Here is a 26,315-nt window from a genome sequence, read left to right as displayed (position 1 = left end):
ATTTAAACCAAGCATTGATGGGCAGCGGAGATTGAATCCACACATGAAGGAAGTGGTTAGAGCTGAGGTATTGAAGTTGCTCGATGCAGGCATTATTTATCCAATATCAGATAGTGCATGGATCAGTGCAGTGCAAGTTGTTCCCAAGAAAGGAGGAATCACAGTGATAGAAAATGAGAAAAATGAGTTGATTCCTACACGGACAGTGACTGGATGGAGAGTTTGCATTGACTACCGTAAACTAAACACAGCTACTCGAAAGGATCACTTTCCATTACCGTTCATTGATCAGATGCTGGAGAGATTAGTAGGGCATTCGCACTACTGTTTCCTAGATGGGTACTCCGGATATAATCAGATTCCAGTGGCACCAGACGATCAGGAGAAGGCCACTTTCACTTGCCCCTATGGCACCTTGCATACAGAAGGATGCCATTTGGATTATGCAACGCTCTCGCTACCTTTCAGCGGTGCATGATGGCTATTTTCTCAAACATGATTGAGAAATTCATTGAGGTATTCATGGATGACTTCTCTGTGTTTGGATCTTCATTTGATGAGTGCTTGGAGCATCTAAGTCTTGTGCTACAACGGTGTACGGAGACCAACTTGGTGTTAAATTGGGAGAAATGCCACTTTATGGTACAAGAAGTCATCGTACTAGGGCATCGAATCTCGGCGAAGGGCATTGAAGTGGATAGAGCAAAGATTCAAGTAATCGAGAAACTACCTCCACCTACATCAGTAAAAGGTGTTCGTAGTTTTCTTGGTCATGCAGGGTTCTATAGAAGATTCATCAAGGATTTCTCAAAAATTACCAAACCTCTGTGCTGTTTATTGATGAAGGAATCCACATTTGAGTTTACTGATGAGTGTCTGCAGGCCTTTAACACTTTGAAAGAGAAGTTGACTTCAGCACCTGTAATTATCACACCAGATTGGAATCTGCCATTTGAATTAATGTGTGACGCCAGTGATTATGCTGTGGGAGCCGTGTTGGGTCAACGAAGGAATAAGGTATTTCACGTGATCTACTATGCAAGTAAGACTTTGAACGATGCTCAGTTAAATTATGCCACTACGAAGAAAGAGCTTCTTGCTATAGTCTATGCATTTGACAAATTTCGATCATACCTTGTGGGGTCGAAGGTCATAGTCTACACAGATCATGCCACTATCAGGTACTTAATGGAAAAGAAGGATGCTAAGCTACGTCTCATTCGTTGGATATTACTATTTCAAGAGTTTGACTTGGAAATTAAGGATAAGAAAGGCAGTGAAAACGTGGTGGCGGACCACCTATCTCGGCTTGAGGACACAGAACGGACAAAGACAGTGGAAATAAACGAAATCTTCCCAGACGAACAGATTTTTGGGGTGATGTAAACACCCTAGTATGCAGATATAGTTAACTATTTAGCCAGGTCTATCATACCGCCAGATTATTCAAGTCACCAGAAGAAGAAATTCTTCGCTGAATTGAAGTATTATTTTTGGGAAGATCCCATTCTCTACAGGCGGGGGGCTGATCAAATTGTTCGTCGCTGTGTACCAGAGGAAGAGGTGCCTTTGATATTAGAAAATTGTCACTCATCTATATATGCAGGGCATCTTGGTGCTTCGAAAACAGCTGCGAAGATTCTTCAATTAGGTTTTTACTGGCCTACACTCTTTAAAGATGCTTTTGAATTTGTGAAAAGGTGTGACCGATGTCAGCGCACGGGTAATATATCTAGAAGAAATGAGATGCCTTTGAATAGTATTTTAGAGGTGGAATTATTCGACGTCTGGGGGATCGACTTCATGGGACCATTTCCACCATCTTTTTCAAATCAATACATATTAGTGGCCGTGGATTATGTATCGAAGTGGGTCGAGGCTGTTGCACTACCTACTAATGATGGGAAAGGGGTGATTGAGTTTTTAAAGAAGAACATTTTTCCCCGGTTTGGAACACCAAGAGCCATAATCAGTGACGGGGGCACACATTTCTGCAATCGTCAGTTCGAGCAGTTGTTAGCGAAATATGGCGTTAAGCACCGTATAGCCACCGCATACCATCCCCAAACCAACGGATATGTCGAAGTATCCAATAGGCAATTGAAGCGAATACTCGAAGTCACAGTCAACTCATCACGAAAGGATTGGTCAAAGAAACTGGATGATGCCTTGTGGGCCTACAGGACTGCATTCAAGACCCCTATAGGAATGTCACCATATCGACTGGTTTTTGGGAAAGCATGTCACCTACCTCTGGAGATCGAACATCATGCCTACTGGGCAATGAAGAAGTTGAACTTGGATTTGAAGGCTGCGGGTGAAAGACGGCTGTTACAACTGAATGAACTGGATGAGCTCAGAATGGAAGCCTACGAGAACTCAAAGATCTACAAAGAGCGCACCAAGAAATGGCATGTCATGCATATTCAGAGACGTGACTTTAAGGTGGGGCAAAAAGTGCTACTCTACAATCCAGGCTTAAACTGTTTCCAGGAAAATTGAGATCGAGATGGTCTGGTCCATATACCATTACACAAGTGTTTCCACATGGAGTGGTTGAGATTACTCACGACAGCAAGGGGACATTCAAAGTTAATGGACAGCGTTTGAAGCACTATTGGGGCGGTGATTTTTCAAAGGACAAGTCTACCGTCCATCTTGGATCGCCAGAATGACACAATATGGTAAAGTCGAGCTATCGATTATAACCTAGCGCTGAGTGGGAGGCAACCCACTGTATCCTTAAATTTATTTTATTGCATTGCATTAGTTTAGGAATTTGTTTGAGTTTAATTTGTTTCGTAGGTCATCGATCATATTTTGCATGATAGCCTAGGCACTACACGTTTAATGTTGCAAGAACGGGTGCTAAATGAAGTGTTTGGGTGTTCGAGTGTGTGTTACGCATTCCGATGTGCGAAGATGTTCGTTTTGGTTAAGTTTTCAGAATGCGGGACAACATTTATCAAAAATCGGTTTTGGTGCCAAGTTTTCGATAAGCATATTCCTCTTTTCAAGTCAAAATTTTCAATTTTTCCAGGAATATAGCGAGGCGAGTCAAATTTTTAAGTGAAAAAAATCGATTTTGGGGGAGTTTAAATTTTAAGTCAATTTAAAAAAAATTTGGACAAAAATGGCACTCTTTTTATTTCTTTTATTTTATTTCATAAAAAAAAAAAATCGGTTTGGTCTATGCGGCCGCATAGACCGTAACCGAAAGAGCAAAGAGGGGAATTCGTTGCACTATGCGACCGCATAGTGCAGCACTATGCGGTCTCATAGTGCTGTGGTCACGCGTTTTAACCCGTGACCACACCCATTTCCCCCCTCATTCAACACTCCCCCCCCTCTCACTCACACTCGAAAACACTTGCACACACTTCACCCACCTTCACACTTGCACTCCACACACATATCACTCTTCACTTGCACCCACTTCACACATTCACAATTCAAGCACCCAATTTGGATTGGACTATACATTGAGTACAACATTTCATTTAACAAGAAAATTGGAAATACAAGGTATGTTCTTCTAATCCCTAATTTCGAGCTTCATTTTACCGTTTATCATTCAATGTTTTGGAATTGGTTAGAATGTATAAGGTAGTATGACATGGTGTTGTGAATTGGGGGCAAATTCTTGGTAGTGTTTTAGAAGAAATAGGAAGTAATTCACATTGCTCACCACATGTTCGACGAAATGTCACATTGACGCATGTTTTGAATTCTTGAACTTTTCACTTATGCAATAGTTTACATCGCTATTGTGTAGCTTATTTGCCGAACGATCATGTGAAATTTCATTTGAAAAACACTACCTCAACATTTAAGTTCACATAAGCACTTCATGGCTCAACATACCCACTCACGTCACTACCTTCGTCCCCATATTTTCTTATGCAAACGACCTCCGATTAAGGTGAAATTTGGATATATGCTAGATGTCATTGAGTACTTTCACATGTCCAAAACTTGCCCGGGAAAATTTCGATATTTCTCGGTGATGCCGGTGGCCGAAGTTGGTCACTTGGTCATGGGTAAAATTTTCTAAAAATGCATGTTCGAGCCATAATTTTGAGTTTTCCATACTTATGCAATGTTAGAGATATATTGATGATTCATGTTTTGAAAAATTTCATAAGCACACGTACATGTGCATGTTGAAGAAAGTTTGGGGGATTATGAATTCAAAGATTATTAATGCCCGATATTCCTATACCAAGTAATTAATATTGTGAACTTCCTTTTTCAGGATGCCTCCTAGGGTTGGCAACGGTTCGGTTATGGGTCGGTTCGGCCAAAACCATAACCGTACCATCAAATTTTTGACCATACCATAACCGCACCATAACCACGTAAATCGGTTCGGTTCGGTTCGGTTTTTATCTCGGTTCGGCACGGTTCGGTTCGGTTAATAACCACGAAAATAAATTATTTTTTATAGGTTCATCCGTCAAATTGATATAAAACAATTTATGGAAAAAGTCAATGAAAACAAAAACACAATATTCTAAACGAAAATGCAAACATTATCAAACAATATTCCAAACGTAAATGTAAACATTATCCTAATTTTCAATTGTAAAATACAAATTTAACAAACAATATTATAAATATAATAATACTAAACTTTTCCTTCATTCTTAATTGTTGTGCATTGAAGTTACACGATGCATTCATCCCTACAAGTCTTACTAGTATGGATCAGCATTCAAAGTTGATTCCTATTCATCCTTGGCAATATTGGCACATCTAGAAAAACATCGAATTTTGTTTTTACATGATTGGTAGTAATAAAATGACTAACAAATGTAATAAATTTTCAGAGGCGACGACGATTTGGACCGTAGAGGCAATGGGGCCATGCGTGAGTTTGTGATTGTGGATAGTAGGGTTTACATTTATATACTGTCATACTAATGCTATTATGGGCTAATACTAAGTAGACTGGCCGAATGAGTCAGGTAGATGTAATGAGGAGGGGAGGGATTTTGTTTTGATTTTGATAGAAAAGTAGTGTAAAGTCCATTATCAATTCAATTTTTTTTTTTAGCGGGTAATCGGTTCGGTTTCGGTTCGACGACGTAAATACCATACCCGCACCATTACGAACCGGTTCATTAAAATCAAAACCATATCCGCCCCATTGCACCATCGGTTCGGTTTTTTTCGCCCCATTCGGTTCGGTTAACCGCGGTTTTCGGTTTTGACGGTTCAAATTGCCATCTCTAATGCCTCCTAAAAGAACTTCAAAGGGAAAAGAGAAAGTCGGCTCCTCATCTAGAACGGCCCGAACAAGAGAACCCGAAGGGGGTGTTAGAAGATTCCTTTCATCAGATACAGCAGCCCGCTACGTCAATGTTGTGCGTAATTGGGCAATCATTCCCGAGAGGCCAGTTAAGCTGGAAAATTTTCCCAACTTCGAAATAACATATCTGATTCACAACTGTGGCTGGGAAAAGGTGATAGAAAGACCTCATCTGGTGTATGAGAATCTAGCAAAGGAGTTTTATGCAAATTTCAACACAGAAATCGACACTCCCGGATCGGAACACCTACATCAGACATGGGTTAGGGGCAAGTGGATTATGTTCTCACCAGAGGTAATTCATGACTACTATCATTTATCCTGGAATAATGTCGTCCCTATCCCAGAAGACTTCAACTGGAATGAGGTTGCAGAAATATTGTTGGGACGTGAAAACGCTTGGCCTCTACCTACAGCAGACTGGCATCAGATAGATCTCACCCCATCCATAGCAATTTTATGGTTATTCATGTGCCATAACATCGAGCCTATATCCCACAGAATAACATTTACAAATCCAAAGGCCGGATTCATATACCATTTGGTTAGAGGTAACAAGATTGATCTAGCCACGTACATCTACAACCAAATTCATGGTACAGGCACTTGGGGTGATAGGCACTACTCACTAATTTTTCCCAGTCTGGTAAGTGGAATATGTAGAGCAGCAGGCATACAAATCCAACCTGGGGAAGCACCAGAAAAGCCAAGCCCCTTTATCAAGCAATCCACACTAGAGGCCCAAGACCGAGCGAGACTGAAGCACCAACAGAAATTAGAAAACGCACGACGACGACAGCAATTGAATGAGGAAGGTCAAGCAGATGCAGACCTTGATATGCCTCAAATTCCTCCACCACCGCCCCAGGTTGATATGGACAATCAGGTATTGAGGCAGATATTCGCCACCACCACTGGAACTAGCCGGGACACACAACATCTCTAGCAGAGTTTCGAGACCGTGACTACCACTGTTGACAAAGTGCAGAGAGACCTCTACTCTTTTCGGGACTACACAAGGGGTGCTTTGACTGAAGCCACAGCGGCACGAAGGGAAGTGGAGACCATGAATGGCAGGTTCAACATGTATGCTGGGAGAATGGATGGCATACAGTGGCGAGTGAACGAAACCTGGGATCTATTGGGAAGTATGGAGAATAGGCTTCAATCCATTCAGGCCGAGCAAGCACAGCAGACAGAGTTGATGAGACAAATCCTATCTCGCCTTCCGTCTCCTCCTGAAGATCATGATGCGGGCCCCAGCTACACACCACAACCACCACTTTGATCAGGGGAGTGTTGTTTACCTCTATTTGCCAATTTATGTATATATTTTTAAATTATGCTTTTCTAACTTTACATTTACATTGAGGACAATGTACTGTATAGGTTTGGGGGATGGTAGCATAATTTTCAAACAAATATTCGGCATGTAATTAATATGCATTTTCAAAATCAATCATTAAATTGACTACATTCTGCATGATGCATGCGAGGTGAATGAGTGTTGATTTTACTTTTGTATGCTTGTGTGGGTTTGGTAGCCTTGCCGGCTATGATGTGATTATTGGACAAGTGTAAACTAGAACTGTGGATATAGTACAGGATTTAATTAGCGAATACTTATTGATGCAATGCTTGACATTCTTTTGCACACCACTCATGCTTTCATGTTAAGTTATTGATTGGGATTGTTGGAGTAAAATATGAGAATCCTAGGTTTACCCTCTATAACATTAACCCGTTAAACCACCTTAAGATAGTTTGGAGATGGTTGAGCCACTATAGGGAAACATGGAGATAAGTAGAGGCTCAGTGCATGAAATTATGTTGTGTGGATTGCCTAGACCCAGAAGGTGAGAAATAGGTGAAAGCTTTAAGTTGAGGACGGTTGTTGAGATCAAATGTCTAGAAAAACAAGTAAAGGGCATAAAATAAACATGGAAAAATCATCACTTCTCTCAAAAGCCTTTATGACTCGAGCAAGTAAGTCTGTTAGGGTTTAAAACCTAATATCCTAAAGCCAACTGGTTTGGGAATTATCGACCTAAAGCTCGTTATAGGGGTCATATAGAAAGCAAGAAAAAGGAAAAGTTGACAAAAATTCGTCTTATCGAGCCTTTATAATTCGGGTGAATAAGGCTGTAAGGGTTTAAAACCTGGTGCCCTAAAACCAACTGGTTTGGGAGTCATCGCCTAAAACTCGTTACACGGGTTATATAGAAAGTAAATGAGAAGATGAAAATAAAAAAAAGGGCCCTTGTTGGACATTTGGTTGATATAACTTTAACCTTGATGCGAGGTAAGTAGCTTAATTTGAGCCTAAAGGTTGAAACAATCAAATTAAAGAGAGTCTCTACTTGTTGATATATGTACTTGTAAGGGTAAAATCTATCCAAACTAAGAGAGGGTAAGGATTATAGTTGTTAAACTCCCAATCTTAAAACACACCCCGAGATAATAGAGTGAAAATAATAAGTTTGGGGGGTTGTGTATCTCTCGAGTGATGCAAGGATAAATTTGACCACTATGGGTCGGGAATAAACCATTCATAAGCTTGATATGTTGGCATGAGTTCACACACACACGTTGAGTATTGCATTTGATGAGTAAAGGTTAATTTTATTCTCGCACTATTGATATCGTTTTATTGTCAATGCTAAGTTCCAATCCTGAGACACGGCAAGCTATTAAGCCATGTTTGTTTAGCATTGAGTCACTGCATTGTTTGAGGGCAAACAATAGTTTAAGTTTGGGGGATTTGATAAGTATGTTTTTACACATTTATTTGGTTCACAGACATGACTTAAACATGGATAAAATGGTTGAATTGTGGCTTAATCCTATTAAATTCATGCAATGTAGGTATTTCAATGGAAATTGTGGAATTCAAAAGAAAAGAGCCGAAGAAGGACCAAAACGCAACAAAGTGATAGTTCGAGGACCAAAGGTGCAAATATTGAGAAGTTGAGCTAAATGCAAAACGAGAGTAACAACATGCCGAGTATGAGCTTAAGGACAAAGCAAAACAATTGGAGGGAGAAAGTATTGAAGAGGGACTGAAATGAAGACAATTGAAAGTTGGAGGACTAAAGCGCAAATACACGAAAGATGAGCCAAATGAGTGGCATGAGATTTGATGGTGTCAATCATCAATTGGAGGATAAAATTTCTTGAAAAGATGAAGAAATCGAAGAAAGAAGTCAAAAGAAGCAACAAGGGACTTTATAGATGGACAAACTATGCGACCGCATAGTGTAACCATCTATGCGGTCGCATAGATGGATGCAGGGAAAAATTGGTGAATTTCAAGTGACCTATGCGACCGCATAGGATCCTTCTATGTGGTCGCATAGGTATAATTTCGGGGCGTTTCTGCAGTTTCCTTTTTCGACTCCAACTCTTTTTTTAACCTAATTTGGACACGCTATATATACCCTAAAACACGTCCAGAACAAGGGTAGACAGTTTTGGGAGCAAAGAGGCACACAATAACATCAAGATCCAAGAAATTATGCAAGAAGAAGGAGGATTTCATCAAGATTGAAAATTTCAAGCATCAATTATAATAGGGTGATGTCTTCTCCTTTATTCAATTTTTGTAATTTTCTTCAAAATATGATAGGCTAATTTTTTATTTCATTGGGAGTCGATGAACCTTTGATTTTCATATAAATTCCTATATTTCATGAGTTTAATATAAATTGTCTTTGGAATAAATTGTTTGATTTATATTGTTTTGATTGAATCCATGATTTATTGGCCATTTATTATGTGATTGTGATGGTTTATTCTTTACATTCGAAAGAAGTAGAATAGACTCGATATATATAAATTGACATAGGGTCCGATAGGGGATAGAAATATACCCTTATGCTTTATGCAGTTCGGTAATTGTTCATAGAATTTCATGCGTTTTTGTATGCTACATCATCCATAGAAATATAGGCTGATGATATGCAGAAATAGATCTAATATATATCGAGAGAGTATATTAGATAGGCATAGGAACATTGAATTGACAATTTTCCATTGATTAATTGGATTTGTGAAATTAGGGTTTATAGAAATCAAATGGGGATTCGATATCCCAATGATTTTATTTCAACTTATTTCTACAATTTAATTTACAACATTGCATATTTACAATTTAATTCGTAGTTTGATTTATCAATTTAGTGAAATTTTGAAAGTAGGGTTCTTGATTTTGAAATTAGGGTTTTCAAATTTGGGGATTTTTCCCAAAATTAGGGCTTTTGCAAAATTAATCACCTTTCTACTCAATTGGTATCGGTTAAGGTCACAATAGTTAAATTAGAGTTAATTCAATCCTCGTGGGAACGATACTTGGACTCATAGTCCATTTTACAACTTGCTAACGAACCGTACACTTGCGGTGAGATTTAAAATTGAAAGAAATATTTGCGAACAACAACCATCAAAGGCACTTTCATGCTTCAAACATGTAAGAAAACCAAGGTTTCAAACACTATTGACCTACATTTTGTGGATAAATACCACTATAAAATTCAAGTTAACAAAAAACTCTATCCATTTGTCTTCTCTCACTTAAATCATTGTATTTTCACTTGGAGCATCAAATTACATATGACTGTTGCACTATTGTATGAGGTTTTGACATCGACCTTGCATTATAACGTGTTTCATCTCGTGTGTGAAGTAAGGTGATCGAGATGTTGATGAAGTGTATAAGGGATTAGAGTTTATGATGAAATGAGACCGTCGCAAGGCGAAATAATATTTCTTTGATTTCATGATAACTTTGGGTTGGTTCGTTTTTGGCGAATTCCTAGTCTAATTCAATCGGAATCGAACCAATGAATAAAACTCAGCGCCTTTGGCCCTGACGCAAGGCCAATTTTGGGCAAAATCCATCGTTTAGGCTCTCGTTTAGGTGTTTTTGTTATTTATGGTAATTTTTGTTTTTGCAATATCTCTTTCCATAAAATTCGGATTTACATTCCGTTTGTTGGAGAGTAATCTTGAAGATTAGGACTATCAATTTTCGTCATTATCTTGATTTTTTCCATTTTTGGAAAAAAATTCTTTTTTTTTCTTATTATTATTTAATTTCAGAATTTTCTAGGTTTTTGTTATAAATAAGTTGTAAACCTCTTGAGGCCACAGATTGATTCGAATGAAATAAAAATTTTCGTGAGTTTTCTTCTTTGTGAGATTTGTTTATCTTCCCTATAACTTTCGCTACATCAGTTGGTATTAGAGCCGAAATCGTTCCTTCACCATGGCGCCAAGTAGACATCCTGAAGCTCGTGATGCCCCGATAAAGGAGGTACATAGACGTGATGAAATCGCACAACTACGTCAACAAGTGGAATTGCTGACACAGCAGATCGCTGCGCTTATGACGCAACAGCTTGCGCCTGCAGCCCAACAGCTTGAGGATTCCGATGATAAGAACCTATTTGCACCGCTTGAACAACCATTAGATCTGCCATTTCGCCGGAGAAGGGATGGTCAGGAGGACAACCGACATTGGGAATCAGGATTTAAGGTTGATATTCCAGAATTTCATGGTGGGTTGAGTCTAAAGGAATTTTTGGATTGGGTGACTGCAGTGGAGGAGATCCTGGAGTTTAAGGAGGTTCCTGTCGATAAGTGTGTGCCTCTCGTTGTGACGAGGCTCCGTGGGCGAGTAGCGACGTAGTGGCAACAGACTAAGGTGACGAGATCCAGGTTAGGGAAACCCAAGCTTGCATCGTGGGACAAATTGAAAAAGCATATGAAGAAACAGTTTCTACCTTACAATTATGTGCTGATCTTGTACCAACAACTGCAGAATCTACGTCAAGGTGGGAAAACGGTTAGTGATTATACCACGAATTTTTATATGTTGATTACGTGGAACGAGATGATGGAGATGGAGGAGCAATTGGGGTCACGGTACGTAGGTAGTCTTCGTCCCCAAATACATGATACTCTCAATATGTTTGATCCCATGACAGTTTCTGAAGCACATCAGAGGGCAATACAGATAGAGAAGCAACAGTCCAGGAGAACTACTAGTCCTTTCATTGCAGGAAGTTCTTCCAGTAACCCACAACAGCAGGTGACACGTCCTGGTAATCCTGCTAAATCTGGTCCTCCTAGAACAAATCCTGTCCAACAACCAACACGTCCTGGGGTTGGTATTCGTTGTTTTAGATGCGGAGTTACAGGCCATAGGCAGTCTGAGTATCCCAAAAACCCGCGCAGGGGACTCTTTGTTGATGAAGGGAATGACAATTATGAAGGTCCGCCTGTATTTGACAGTGAAGGCATAGAAGAAGCAGCAGGAGAGGAAGAGTTTGTGGTTGGTGATATGGGTCAGGCACTGGTGGTGAGGAGGAGTTTCCTGACCCCTTGGAGAATAACACTGATTGGTTGCGTAATAATATCTTTCAATCGACATGTACTGTTGGAGGGAAGGTATGTAAATTTGTTATTGATTCTGGTAGTTGCGAGAATGTGGTGGCTGAGGAGGTCGTTAAGAAGCTGGGTTTGCAGATTGAGAAACATCTCAAATCGTATAAATTAGCCTGGCTGAAAAGAGGCAATGACGTAGAAGTGTCTCAACGTGCTCGAATCGGCTTCTCCATTGGACCTACCTATAAGGATCAGGTTTTATGTGATGTGGTAGAAATGGATGCATGTCATTTACTGTTAGGGAGGCCGTGGTAGTTTGACAGGCACTCACTGCATGATGGATATACCAACATGTACATCTTTCTGTTTGGGGGAAAGAAAATTGTGTTACTATCGGATAAGGGTTCAGTACAAACAGTTGGGAGCAATGCCAATTTATTGACCAGAAAGAAGTTCGAGACGGAGATGGAGGAGTCTGGGGTAGTATACGTGCTAGTTGGAAAGTTGATTGACAGTGAGCATGAAGTTCCTCTCGCAGTTCAACTACTGTTGAAGGAGTTTCATGAAGTTTTTCAGAAGAGCTTCCAGATGGATTACCACCACTGCGAGATATTCAGCATCAGATTGACTTGGTGCTTGGTGCTACCCTGCCTAATTGAGCGCATTATAGAATGAGCCCCACTGAACATGAGGAGTTGCGTAGGCAAGTTGAGGAGCTTCTCGCAAAAGGACACATCGGGAAGAGTCTTAGTCCTTGTGCTGTTCCTGCTCTTCTCACGTCGAAGAAGGATGGCACGTGGCGCATGTGCGTGGATAATAGGGCAATCAATAAGATTATGGTGCGTTACCGCTTTTCTATTCCCCGCCTGGATGATTTGTTGGACCAGCTTATCGGTGCTTGTGTGTTTAGCAAGCTTGATTTGAAGAGTGGGCACCATCAAATTCGGATCAGACATGGGAATGGAAGATCACATTTAAGACGAGGGGAAGATTGTACGAGTGGTTAGTTATGCCCTTCGGCCTCTCGAATGCGCCCAGCACGTTTATGTGGATCATGAATCAGGCTCTTCGCCCATTCATCGGTAAATTTGTTGTGGTCTACTTTGATGATATTTTAATTTATAGTGCTAACAATGATAATTATGTCCAACACCTTCGGGAAGTTCTTTCAGTTCTTCGCAAGGATAAATTATATGCTGCAGTGAAGAAGTGTTCATTTCTTACTGATAGTGTGGTGTTCCTGGGTTATGTGATGTCGAAGGTGGGGTTAGCAGTTGATACATCTAAAGTAGAGGCGATAAGTCGGTGGCCACAGCCCAAGACTGTCACTGAGGTGTGGAGTTTTCATGGCCTTGCTTCCTTCTATCGCAGGTTCATACCGCATTTCAGTAGCATCATGGCACCAATCACAGATTGCATGAAGGATGGTAGGTTTTGGTGGACTCACGAGGTAGAGTCATCTTTCCAATTGATTAAGCAGAAGTTGACTACTATTCCAGTTTTGGTGTTGCCTGACTTTACCCAACCATTTGAGCTACATTGTAATGCTTCGAAAGTGGGTATTGGTGATATGCTGAGTCAGAACAACCGCCCTGTTGCATATTTCAGTGAGAAGCTCTCTGACCCGAAGTCTCGGTATAGTACTTATGATGTGGAGTTCTATGCAATAGTCCAGGCCGTTCGACATTGGCGTCACTATTTGTTCCATAAGGAGTTCATTTTGTATACGAATCATGACGCCCTTAAACACCTTCGTACTCAGATAAGGTATCTGCTCAACATGCCTCTTGGATTGCTTACTTACAGCAATTTACTTTTGTGATCAAGCACAAGGCAAGTGCCCGTAACAAAATTGCAGATGCATTGAGTAGGCGCCAAACTCTCCTTACAGAAATGCAAGTGGAGGTTCCAGGTTTTGACAGTTTGTGTGACTTATATGCTACTGACCCATACTTTTCCCATGTTATTCAGAAGTTGCAGGAGGGTGCGCAGTTAGAGTTTGCATGGGTTCATGGTTTTCTTTTTCATGGCAATCAGTTGTGTATTCTAGATGGCAGTTTGAGGTTGAAGATCATTCAAGAGTTGCATAATGAGGGCCATGTGGGTCATGACCGAACATTGCAGCTTGTTGATGCTTCTTACTTTTGGCTATCATTGAGCAAAGGTATTGGCAAGTTTGTGGAGCGTTGTCGGGTTTGTCACTTGGCCAAGGGCAAGGCGACAAATGCGGGTGATAAGTGTGTTTTTGCACACTTATTTAGGTCACAAACATGATTTAATAATGAGCAAAATGATTGAATTGTGACTTAATCTCGTTATATTTGTGAATTGTAGGGAACACCGATGAACATTGTGACATTCAGAAGAAAAGAGCCGAAAAAAGACTAAAATGGAGCAAAGTGATAGTTCGGGGACCAAGTTGCAAATAATCCATAGATGAGACGGGAAATGGAATGAAGATTCAAGAGTTTTAGAGGTCAATCGGATGAGGAAAGGAGTCAAGAGGTGAAATATGGTCGAAGTATTATCAAGTATCAACTTTCGGGAGAAAAAGTTATGCTCGTGATTTTTAGTTTCTACTTGAGATTCATTTTTGGCATAGTAAACATCAGAATTTAAGGAAGCCTATTTCTATCAGAAGTGTAGATCTTTGAGTATTCTTCCTAATGCACTTTGAATCACTTCAATCGGAGATCGGGAGAGAAAATTATAACCAAAATACTGAAAACCGTCCGACGGAAAAATTTCTATAACCATGCGGCCGCATGGTTATAATTCCTTGTGGTCGCACAAGGCAGTACCGGGAAAAATCTGGGCTGAAACTTCTGAACCATGCGGTAGCATGGCTTTATACCATGCAGTCGCATGGTATAAAAATGTGACAAAATCTCAGGTTTTCTTATTCGACTCAAACACGATTTAGTAAGGTTTTGGACGACTTCCTTGACCTAATTCCGCCTCCAATAAATACCAGACGACCTTAAAACATAAAGACGAGGGGAATATACACAATTTTGGAGGATTTGGAGAGGACGAACAAGGCAATCCACTTCAAGATTCAAGATTTCACTTCAAGAATCAATTGGGTGATGTTCTTCCTTGGTTTTAATTATTGTTTTTCTTTATTTCCCATTATGCTAGGCTAGATTTTTATTATGCTAGGAGATCGATGCACCATGTAGTTGGATCTTTAATTTTCTAGTTTTGTAATTTGACATTAAAACATATTTCTTTTGTTTTGAATGATTTATATGCATTTATTGTTTCCGCAATTAAGGGCCCGTAATTGTGTGAGTTTAGGTGATTTATTCTTGCATTCGAGAGAATTGGAATAGATTCGACATAATATAAATCATCGTAGGGTCCGATAGGGGATAGAAATATACCGCTATGCCCTATGTGAATCTTTAAATGTTCATAAAACTACATGCATTTTTACATATGCACTTTTCATAGAAATATAGGTCGATGTTATGTAGAAATAGGTTTGATACATCTCGAGAGAGTATTGGATAGATTTAGGAACATTGATTCGTCAACAATTGAATTATGTTGTCATATTGTGAAACTAGAGTTTAAAGTGATAACTACATGGGAAATCGTGATCCTAGTGTGTTTAATTTCTATTGATTACAACAAACGTACATTCTCAACAATTGATTTCATTCGAGAGTTTTAAATTATTGTTTTGCATATTAATTTCAATTTAATCATAAAAATTGCATAATTGGGGTTCAATTAAGTCTATATTTACTTTGGTAATTTAGTTTCGGTTAAGGCTACGGTAGGTAAAATTTGAACTAATCAATCTCTGTGGGACGATATTCGGACTCATTTAATCTACTTTATTACTTGTTAACGAACCGTACACTTACGGTGGTTTTAAATCGAAAGAAAATAATTTCGCAAACAAGTTTTTGGCGCCGTTGCTGGGGATTGAGTTTAGTTTAATTTTATTTCTCGAGGCACTAATTCGAACTCAATTTTTACTTTGCTAACATAATTTTGTTTTTTTATTTCTATTTTTATTTAGGGTTATTATCATTTATTTGTGTTTTAGTTATTTAAATTGTTTGAATCTCAGTGCTCATACTGGTTTTAATTCTCAGATTTGCATGTCACGATTGTCTGGAGGATAATTGATTCCAGCTGATCCTGAAATTGAGCGCACCTTTCATCAACGACAAAGAGATCACCGCGAAGCACAAGTACAAATGGCCAACGAATTAAACAATCCTATTATTCAAGCTAACGAAGGAGAGGCAGTGGATGAAGGAAATGAAATTCTGGGGGACTTCTTGACTCCTCAAGTTATTCAAAACCAATCCAGCATTGTATATCCACCACTTGGACATCCCAACTTTCAATTGAAGACCAATGTAATACAGCTGTTTCAAAATGGACACCAATTCTATGGTAAAGCCGAGGAGAATCCACACACACACGTATCTCGATTTCTAGATATGTGTCAACATTTCAGATACCAAGGGATTTTGGATGACGCTTTTTTCCACATACGTTACGAGACATAGCAGTTGAATGGTTGGATTCACTCCCGGTTGCAAGTATCACTACATGGAATGAGTTGGCACACAAATTCTACACAAAGTTCTTTTCCCCAGCCAAGATAGCGAAGCTGAGACATGATATATCAATATTCAATCAAGGAGAGAATGAATCATTTGACAAAGCCTGGAACAAATTTAAAAACATGCTCCGAAAATGCCCTCAGCATGGGTTCGATAAAAAAAACCCAGATTCGATTCTTCTACACAGGATTACTTCCATACCATAAGAGCATGGTGGATTCAGTATCAGATGGCTCAATATTCACACGAACAGTTGATAGGGCATTGGAATTATTTGAGCGAATGGCTACCACATCAGCCATGTGGTCTTCTGAGAGGGCTATCCCAAAGAAAACTCCAGGTGTCTACGAGGTGGACGCTTATTCAGCAATATCTACAAAAATTGACTCTCTGTATCACAAGGTAGAAAGTATATCACAAGCATCACAAGCTAAGAAGAGCAATTGTGAGGAATGTGGAGTCGAGTACAAAACATCAGATTGCCGAATACTCATGCAAGGAATTGAGCAAGAAGATTACGCACAGTGGGGACAACGCCAGCAACACAATCAATATGGAGAGACTTTCAATCCCAGCTGGAAGAAGCATCCCAACTTTTCTTGGAGCAACCAGAATCAGAATAAGCCACAGGGGCAATTTCAACAATAAGAGAAGAGGTCTCAATTGGAAGATATGATAGGAAAATTCATGGAGAAGGCCGAAGCTACACTTCAAAATCAAAATGCAGCCATCAAAAATTTGAAAACTCAGATGGGGCAGCTAGCCATTGCATTGACTGGCAGAACGCCAGGTAACTTACCAAGTAATACAGAAATCAATCCTAAAGAGCAAGCTAAGGCCATTACAACTCGATGTGGAGTGCAATTGCTTGAAATCCATGTCAAGAGACCGGGTGTGATTGGAGAAACATCTTCTCCCGCTGAAGAAGAGACTGTTGTAAAGGAATCAAGTTCAAAGGAAAATTCAGAAGAGTCACAGGTTAAGACCAAAGTCACAGTCAACCCTTACGAGCCTCCGATTCTCTTTCCACAGCGCTTGAAGAAGCAAAAAGTGGAGTAACAATACAAAAAATTTCTAGAAGTCTTCAAAAAGCTCCATATCAACATCCCACTAGCTGATGCACTGTTCCAGATGCCTAGCTACGTGAAATTTCTGAAGGATATCATATCAAATAATGCAAGCTGGAAGACCATGAGACAGTTATGGTTACGGAGGAATGTAGTGCCAGAATCTAGAATAAGCTTCCACCAAAACTAAAAGATCCAGGGAGTTTTACTGTTCCTTGCAAAATCGGTGAAGTATATTTCAATAAAGCATTATGTGACCTCGGTGCAAGCATTAATTTAATGCCTTTGTCTGTTTTCAGAAAACTCGGTTTAGGAAAAGCTAAAGCAACCACTGTGACACTTCTGCTGGCTGACAGGTCACTGACACATCCCAAAGGAATAATTAAAGATGTTCTTATTAAGGTTGAGAAATTCATATTCCCAGCGGATTTTCTTATCCTGGATATGGAAGAAGATAAAGACGTGCCTATCATATTGGGACGGCCATTTTTAGCTACTGTAAGAGCCCTCATAGATGTGTAGCAAGGACAATTAACTCTGAGACTGGGGGAGGAACAAGTCTCTTTTAATGTTTTCAAGGCAATGAAATACCCCAACGAGCCTGAAAGCTATTTCCAGATTGAAGTACTTGACATAGGAATCCCCCATAATTTTGAGTTGAAAAAACAGCCAAACATTCATAAGGCCTATATAGTACACTCTCCATCCGTTCTTATCGATTCAAAGGAGATTAAGGTATTCGATGTGAGATTTCATACGGATGAGGAGAGAATGACAAATCACTTGGAAAAAGACAGGGATGAAATTCGGGGGATAACTGCAGTGCGAAACAAGACCATATTGAGCAAACTATGCATGATATTTAAAGTGCCATAAAATACCTGTGCCAAAAGTCGAGCTATCGACTATAAAATAGCGCTGGTTGGGAGGTAACCCAAGTTTCTATCCTTTCATTTACTTCGTTTTGCAATAGTTTAGGAAATTTTCATTTTTCTTGCATTATCAATAGTTTTAGGTCATCGATCATACATCCCTATCACATAGCGTCTAGGCATGGTCCACACGAGTTCCAATGCACCGAGCACGAGTCATGAGGTTGAAGTCCTATTTTAATCAGTCATGTATCAAATTAAACAAAGTGCATGTTTTGAGCGAAGTTTCATTGGTAATTCACATTTTTGTGATATAAACCATATGTTAAAACATAAATTATGCATTCTGCACACCAACAATGTACACATTGAAGCAAGTTTGGGAGATTTGTGCACTACGATGCCGTCAAAAAGAACGTCACAGCTCCACCACCAAGAGACGGTACTGCTGGTCCTAATTTTCATTAACCACCTCCATCTTGATCAGGGGAGTACTCGTACTCCATCTTGCTCATAAGTTTATTATTGTCATTCAATTATGTCTGTTTACACTTTTATTTCATCTTCACATTGAGGACAATGTATTATCTATGTTTGGGGGTGGGTGACATAATCTTGGACACGAACATAATTTCGTCATTTTGGCTATATTCATCAATAACTATGTTTAATTGTTGCAATTCGTGTGCCTGTCGAGGATTTAAAAAAAAATAAAAAAATTCTTTGCCTTTTATTCAGTTTGTTGTATTTCCATTCTTGCATGCTTGTGTGGGCTTGATAGCCTTGCCGGCTATGATGTGACTATTGGACTGATATAATTCATAAACTTTGGATATAGTGCTGAATAGATTAACCAATACTTGTGATGCAATACTTGACATTATCTATGCACACTATTCATGCTTGACATGTTAGGTGAATGACTGGATTTTGAGCATAAAGTAGGAAAAGAATGATAACCCTTTATTGAATTAACACGTAAACCACTTTAAGACAGTTTGGAATTGGTTGAGCTATTATAGTGAACATTGAGATAAGCGGGGGCTTCGTACATGAAATTTTATTGTGCGGATTACCTAGACCAGTGAGGTGAAGATTAGGTGAAAATCTTAAATTAAGGGTTGGTTTTGGAAACTAAATGTCTAGAACAATAAGGGCATAAAATTAATTTGTGAGAATAAGACACTTCTTTTCATGCCTTTATAACCCGAGCAAGTAAGTTTGTAAGGATATTTCAAAATTTGGTGCCCTAAGGTCAACTGGCTTGGGAGTCACCGGTCTAAAGCTCGCTAAATGGGTCATATAGAAAGCAAAAGGGAAAGAGGTTAATAAAAAGTCATCTGATCGAGCCTTTATAACTCGAGTGAATAAGCCTGCAAGGGTTTAAAACCTGGTGCCCTAAAACCAATTGGTTTGGGAGTGACCGGCCTAAAGCTCGCTAAAGGGGTTATATAGAAAGCAAATGAGAAGATGATAATGATATTAAAAAAAATTCAGAAAAATTAGAGAAAAGCGAGAAAAACAAAAGAGAGGCAATAATATGAAGAAAAACCCTTGGACATTTGGTTGAAGAAACTATACCTTTAAGGCGAGGCAAGTAACCTAGTTTAATCTTGAGTGTCGAAGCAATTAAACTTAGGAGAGCCTTCACTTGTTGACATGTAAACTTGTGATAGTGAGATCAATCCAAACTACAAGAGGGTAAAGACTACAGCTATGTAAATTCCTAATTTTAAAACACAATCCGGGGATAATTGAGTGAAAAGAATAAGTTTGGGGGGTTATGTATCTCTCGAGTGAGTAATGATACATTTGACCACTTGGGGTCGGGACTCAAATTCAGCATGAACATGATATGTTGGCATGAATTCACACACACACACGTCGATTTGCATTTGACAGGTAAATGTTGATGTCATTTTTGCACTGATAAATTTTCATAAAGTCAAATACTTAGTCCAATCTTGAGCCACAGTACGGTATTAAGTCATGTTTGTTTAGAACTAAGTCACTATCTTATTTGAGGACAAACAATAGTTCAAGTTTGGGGGGTTTAATAAGTGTGTTTTTGCACACTTATTTAGATCACAAACATGACTTAATAATGAGAAAAATGATTAAATTGTGACTTAATCTCGTTATATTTGTGAATTGTAGGGAACACCGATAAACATGGTGACATTCAGAAGAAAAGAGCCGAAAAAAGACTAAAATTGGGCAAAATGATAGCTCGGGGACCAAGTTGCAAATAATCCATAGATGAGACGGGAAATGGAATGAAGATTCAAGAGTGTTAGAGGTCAATCGGATGAGGAAAGGAGTCAAGAGATGAAATATGGTCGAAGTATTATCAAGTATCAACTTTCGGGCGAAAAAGTTATGCTCGTGATTTTTAGTCTCTACTTGAGATCCATTTTTGGCATAGTAAACATCAGAATTTGAGGAAGCCTATTTCTATAAAAAAATGTATATCTTTGAGTATTCTTCTCAATGCACTTTGAATCACTTCAATCGGAGATCGAGAGAGAAAATTATGACCAAAATACTGAAAACTATTCGACGAAAAAATTTCTATAACCATGCGACCGCATGGTTATAATTCCTTGCGGTTGCACAAGGCAGTACAAGAAAAATCCGGGCTGAAACTTCTGAACCATGCGGTAGCATGGCTTTATACCATGCGGTTGCATGGTATAAAAATGTGACGAAATCTCAGGTTTCCTTATTCGACTCAAACACGATTTAGTAAGGTTTCCTTATCGTTTGAAGCTGCCCAACCATATTCGTACATCCGGCGTGTTCAATATCAAGCATTTGGTGCCATTTCGTGGTAATAATTCTGATGATGATGAAGCTCCTTTCCCGTCAAATTCGAGGGCGAATTTTTCCCACTTTTGGGAGAATTATGAAGTGCATAAAGGATTAGAGTTTATGATAAAATGGGACATTCGCAAGGTGAAATAATATTTCTTTGATATCATGATAACTTCGGGTTGGTTCATTTTTTACGAATTGCTATCTAATTCGATCAGAATCGAGCCAATGAATAAAACTCAGCGCCTTTGGCCTTGACACAAGGCCAATTTTGAGCAAAATCCATCATTTAGTCCCTCGTTTAGGCGTTTTTGCTATTTATGGTAATTTTTGTTTTTGCAATATCTCTTTCCATAAAATTCGGATTTACATTCCTTTTGTTGGAGAGTAATCCTGAAGATTAGGACTATCAATTTCCGTCATTATCTTGATTTATTCCATTTTTGGAAAAAAAAAATTCTTATTAATATTTAATTTCCGAATTTTATAGGTTTTTGTTATAAATACGTTGTAAGCCTCTTGAGACCGCAGATTGATTCGAATGAAATAAAATTTTTCGTGAGTTTTCTTCTTTGTGAGATTTGTTCATCTTCCCTATAACTTCCGCTACGTCAGATCTGCTAATAACGAAGTCTCACACGGTTGTGAAATTAAAGGATGAAATCTTTGTTAACAGATGTGCTCACCAAACAAGATCACCAACGATTAAAAAGACGATTTCTATCACGTGAAGACCATAGGGTTGACAAAGTTGAATACTTGAATGTCACAAATAGTAGGTTAGGAACCTAAATATTACAATCACTAAGGTTGGAGACTCCAAGTGGATTTTATATTTGGGAAAATTGTAGGAGCGTTCTCTAATATTTTCAATTTTTGTAAATTTTATTTTAACTTTCAATTTGTGTCAACGAAGGTTTTAACATTTCATAAATATGCAACAGGGATCCAACTTGAAGGAAACCATCTATTCAATCGTTAGTTGTTGACCAAATTTTGACCAATTTTAAAAGGTTAAAATAATAAATTTATATTTTTATAATAAACAATTAAAATGAAATAATTAAATAACAAAATAAAAAACTGAAAAATGAAAACTAAAATCAAAAGTCATCTTTCCCACCCCACCCCAAAATCAGATCCACGACAACGATGGCTTCGTCACTCGTCGATCATAGCCACCTCCATCTACAAGACGCCGCACCCAGTCCAATGCTACCACTTATCCCTTTCTCACCACTACTAATGTCACTTTCAATAAGAACTTAACGACAAGAAATCCATTACCTAGGTTCCCAAGAAAAATTCAAAACCTTCATTCGAGAAATCAAACCCAAAACCTTTAACCTTCGAATTTGAAATCACCTTTCACTTGGTGATGACCATCACCCAAGAAAAATTGCTAGTTAGCCAACCGGACATCGTTGATCAATAAATTTGTTATGCAGGTGGTGGTGACATAAGTTAACAACGCGACAGTGATATGGGTTGGGAAATTTGGGCCAACAGTCAAAAATTGGTGGTGATGGAGGAGAATTTGATTGAGGAGGTGCATGTTAGCAAGACAGCTGAGGAAATAGTCCCGAAGAAATAGGAGGAAAAAATTGGTGACTATTTTTTATGCTAATGTGGGATGAATAAAGGAGATGAGAAAGGGCAAGCATTGTTAAGGAGCAACCGGTGGAGGAAGATAGTGGTAGTTTGGTGACATAAGCGACAACTGCGACGATTTTGGAGTATTGGTTTCTTTTTTCTTTTTTCTTTTTTTGAATCAAAGGAAAATTTTTGTATGGACAGAAATACTCTTACTTAAAATAGTCAAAATACCTCTTTTTTGTATTTTCCAGGTCAACTAACGATTTTATAGATGGTTTTCGTCAAGTTGGACTTTAATTACTTATTTATGAAAGGTTAGAAACCTTTGTTGATATAAATTGAAAGTTAGGATAAAGTTTGCAAATTTGAAAAGGTTAAGGAATGTTGCTCTCTTTATATTAAGTAATGATATGATACTATTAAAGTCCTGTTTGAGCGAAAAAATGCATTATTAAACGTTCAATAAATTAATATTAAATGTAAATTCAAAATTTTTTATTATTTTTTAACTGTACATTCTCGATTAATTTACTATTTCAAAATAACGAAACACAAAAAAATAGTTTAAAAATGGAGTAACCCAACAATTTTAAGCCCAAAACTGGAGCCCACTTTCACCCAACCTAACGCACCCAGTCCAGTATAGCATCGTGCGCCGCTGAAGACAGACGGAGAGATGTCGGAGAAAGAGAAAGATGTCGTGGTGACAGAGAAAGTGGTATCGGAAGCCGATGAACTGCCAAAGACTATCGTGCGCCGGGTAGTGAAGGATAAGCTATCACAGCTCTCTAAGGATTCCGATGTCAACGTTCTCCGCGAGTCTCTTCAGGGCTTCTGCGAAAGCGCACGAATTTTTATCCATTTCCTCTCCGCTACGTAAGCAAACTTATAATCATTTCCATTACATATTTTTTGATTTTTGACGAGTAATTATTTTGTTTTTGTTTTTTTAATAAATTTTAGTGGGATTAACTAGAGCTATAGAATGCTTGGAATTTATTAATTTTCGGATTTAGTTTCTGGAATTTATTTTTCGTCTGTAATAGTTTTCCTATTATGGCATGTTTGGATAAGCTTAAAATACTTTAAAGGGGCAATCTTGTTGTCAATAGCATGTTTGGTCTGGCTTAAATGCTAAAAAGGAAGCCGCTTGATTCTTCATACGGGCTACTGCCATGCCGGAAAAGGCCAAAATGAAGCATTCAAACAAGGTTGAACATGAAAAATGTAAAAAGTTTTACATTTTGAGTAAATTTACTTTTAAGGAAAAAAGTATGATAATTTTTCTATTGGTGAAAGTTACTCATTCTGAAGGTAAGATCTTCTATACCTTCCTGCATTTGGTATTTGGAGGTCTAATTAATTCCTTCACATAAGAGAAAATATTTTAAAAAATGTATTCAATTATTTTCTTGAACTGGTTTAATAATATTGGAATATAACAGTTCGATTAATGGTGTTTATTCGTGACTTATTTTAGAGCCAGTGATGTATGTAAGGAGTCAAAGAGGCAAATAATCAACGCAGAAGATGTATTCAAGGCACTGGAGGAGATTGAATTTGCGGAGTTTGTCGCCCCGCTGAGAACTTCTCTTGAAGGTCATTATTTTTTTATATTAAATTTTTTGATTATTCATTTGATGTTTCTAATGACATGCTTGTTGCCACGCTACTCGGGTTAGAGCTTAAGTTAGTGTTAATCACATATTTATGATCAACATATTTCTCTCACCTAACCAAGACTTTCTCCTCCTATTCTCTCTTTACCTGATGCTCAGTAAGGAGTGAGAGGATAAAAGGCTATTTGAGAGGGAGATATTCGAATTTGTATACTTCTCTTCTTCTAGGTGGGACCTATTTATAGATTTCTTTTTAGGGTTTTGGGGGCAATTAGGTCTTTTTGGTAAAAGACAAGTGGCAGATTGGTGAATTTCTAACTAATTCTGTTACGTGTTCACACTTATTCACCAACTTACGCGCTCTTCATTCATTAGTTTTGAAATCATGTTTTAAACGTTTAGTCACATGTGCCCTAGTGACGGTTTCTACCAACATGGAATATTATGGGAATAGTTCCCCATCCTTGGCTGTGAGCTCTTTATCATAAATATTCATTTTCATCTTCCTAGGCTCGCGTAAAGGGACATGAGTTCGCCTGATTATTCTTTCTCATTTATTTGCTCAACTGTTAGTGATGCTTTTGGCTATTGGATATTGGCTGTCTAGATTATAGCAACCGTGCTACTTTGTCACTTGCAGCAGATATCATCTAACTTTTGCTGTTCAAGTAATTTCACTACAAACGAGCTTTGGAGCAGCCTCACCATACCCTTCAACCATACTTGAGTTTTCTTTTTTGACGAATAAAAACATAAGGTTTAGGTAAATCACTGACCAAATGAGACGGTTCCGAGGAACCTTGAGTCATTTGGGTGAAAGCTTCTTTTTCCAATTCGCATACTGGAGATGGACAACCATCACTTACTGCCAGTGAATAGCTGACCTAAATTTGTAGCGATCGAGACTAACCCTGAGCTACCTGGAATTATTGTTACCGGTTGTCATAGATAGTTGGCAATAGATTGTTGCGTCTGTTGGTAGACTTTTTTTTTTTTTCCAAAATTCTTCCTTTCTTGTCTGAAAGGATCCTTCAACATAAGTTTAACCTGAGTTCAAATATTCAGATCTTGAATGTAAATTTGCAAGATGAGTGCAATTTTTATTTCTTTATTATTTCTTCCTTTATTATTATTTTTTTAATTATGTCCTTTTTACTTTTATTAACTTTATTTGATTATAGAATTTAGGCGCAAGAATGCTAAAAGGAAGTCGGAGTCATTGAAGGCAAAGGAGATGAACAAAAAAGGTAAAATGAAAGAGCCACCTGTAACAAATGGAGGTGGAAGTGAAGAAGAAGATGAAGATGAAAGCAGTGAAGAATAGGTCGACTGTAACACACCAAGCGTTGGGCAAAATGTCCGTTGTAGTTCCACAGATGCTCTAGTTAGGTGATAAAGATGTAAGCATATATTGACAAAATATGTTGGCTTATCGTCCTTTTTATGAATAGTCTTACCCGTGTCGGTTTACCTCTATATAGTCGACTTGGATGTACCTGTAACTATCTTGTGGCTGTCTGATTAATGCTGTAATTCCTTATCCTAAAATGGTGTTTTTGTGCTGAGATTTCATCCATAAATTGCAAGTTAAGTTTTATGCTTACACTGGAGAGAGATTGTTTGTACTGTCATTGTAGATTTATACTTGCTACAAGCTCGAGTAGTCGCTGATATTTTGGCCGAAGAACTGGTAAAACCATGAAACAAGTCGACGTTTTGGAAAATGTAACATAACGTATTAAGTGCATATGTAGATGGTTTAATACAACAAAATGCAAAAAACTGAGTTATGTTTAATGTAAAATTTTGTTAGATTTTGAAGTGCATAAGTAGATTGTTTGGCTTTGCTTATAAGTTAGAATGACGAAAATTAATCGGATACAATGCTGAGGTTAATAAGAGAGCAGAATATGTCGGTAAAATAGCAAGGAAAGAAGAAATTGGACCAACAAGAAATGTTTCTAATTTACAAGGTCAGATTGCATTGTAGCCAACAAAACAACTAAAAGAAAGAACAAAAACATATAAGCTCACAAGGAGCTATGCACCATTATTGAGGTGCT

At 38.4% G+C, this 26,315-nt stretch overlaps 1 protein-coding gene across 1 annotated transcript; it reads left to right on the top strand.

The window, feature by feature from the left end:
• Positions 1-23,225: 23,225 nt before the first annotated feature.
• LOC111383078 (DNA polymerase epsilon subunit 3-like) lies at positions 23,226-25,817 on the top strand. Its single transcript, XM_023007145.1, has 3 exons — positions 23,226-23,509; positions 24,114-24,232; positions 25,434-25,817. Exons 1-3 carry the CDS (start codon positions 23,310-23,312, stop codon positions 25,574-25,576), a joined length of 462 nt encoding a protein of 153 aa, XP_022862913.1. The 5' UTR covers positions 23,226-23,309; the 3' UTR covers positions 25,577-25,817.
• Positions 25,818-26,315: the final 498 nt, after the last annotated feature.

This window comes from Olea europaea, unplaced genomic scaffold (assembly GCF_002742605.1).
Source record: "Olea europaea var. sylvestris unplaced genomic scaffold, O_europaea_v1 scaffold261, whole genome shotgun sequence".
In the NCBI taxonomy this organism is placed as follows: Eukaryota; Viridiplantae; Streptophyta; class Magnoliopsida; order Lamiales; family Oleaceae; genus Olea; species Olea europaea.
The sequence above is the reverse complement of the archived record's forward strand: the minus strand, read 5'-3'. Positions and strand labels throughout refer to the sequence as shown.

Excerpts from the sequence above, each read along its gene's own strand:
- LOC111383078 (XM_023007145.1), top strand. The coding sequence starts at position 23,310 with ATGTCGGAGAAAGAGAAAGATGTCGTGGTGACAGAGAAAGTGGTATCG. Across the intron at positions 23,510-24,113 it reads ATCCATTTCCTCTCCGCTAC|AGCCAGTGATGTATGTAAGG; the intron begins GTAAGCAAACTT and ends GACTTATTTTAG. Across the intron at positions 24,233-25,433 it reads GCTGAGAACTTCTCTTGAAG|AATTTAGGCGCAAGAATGCT; the intron begins GTCATTATTTTT and ends ATTTGATTATAG.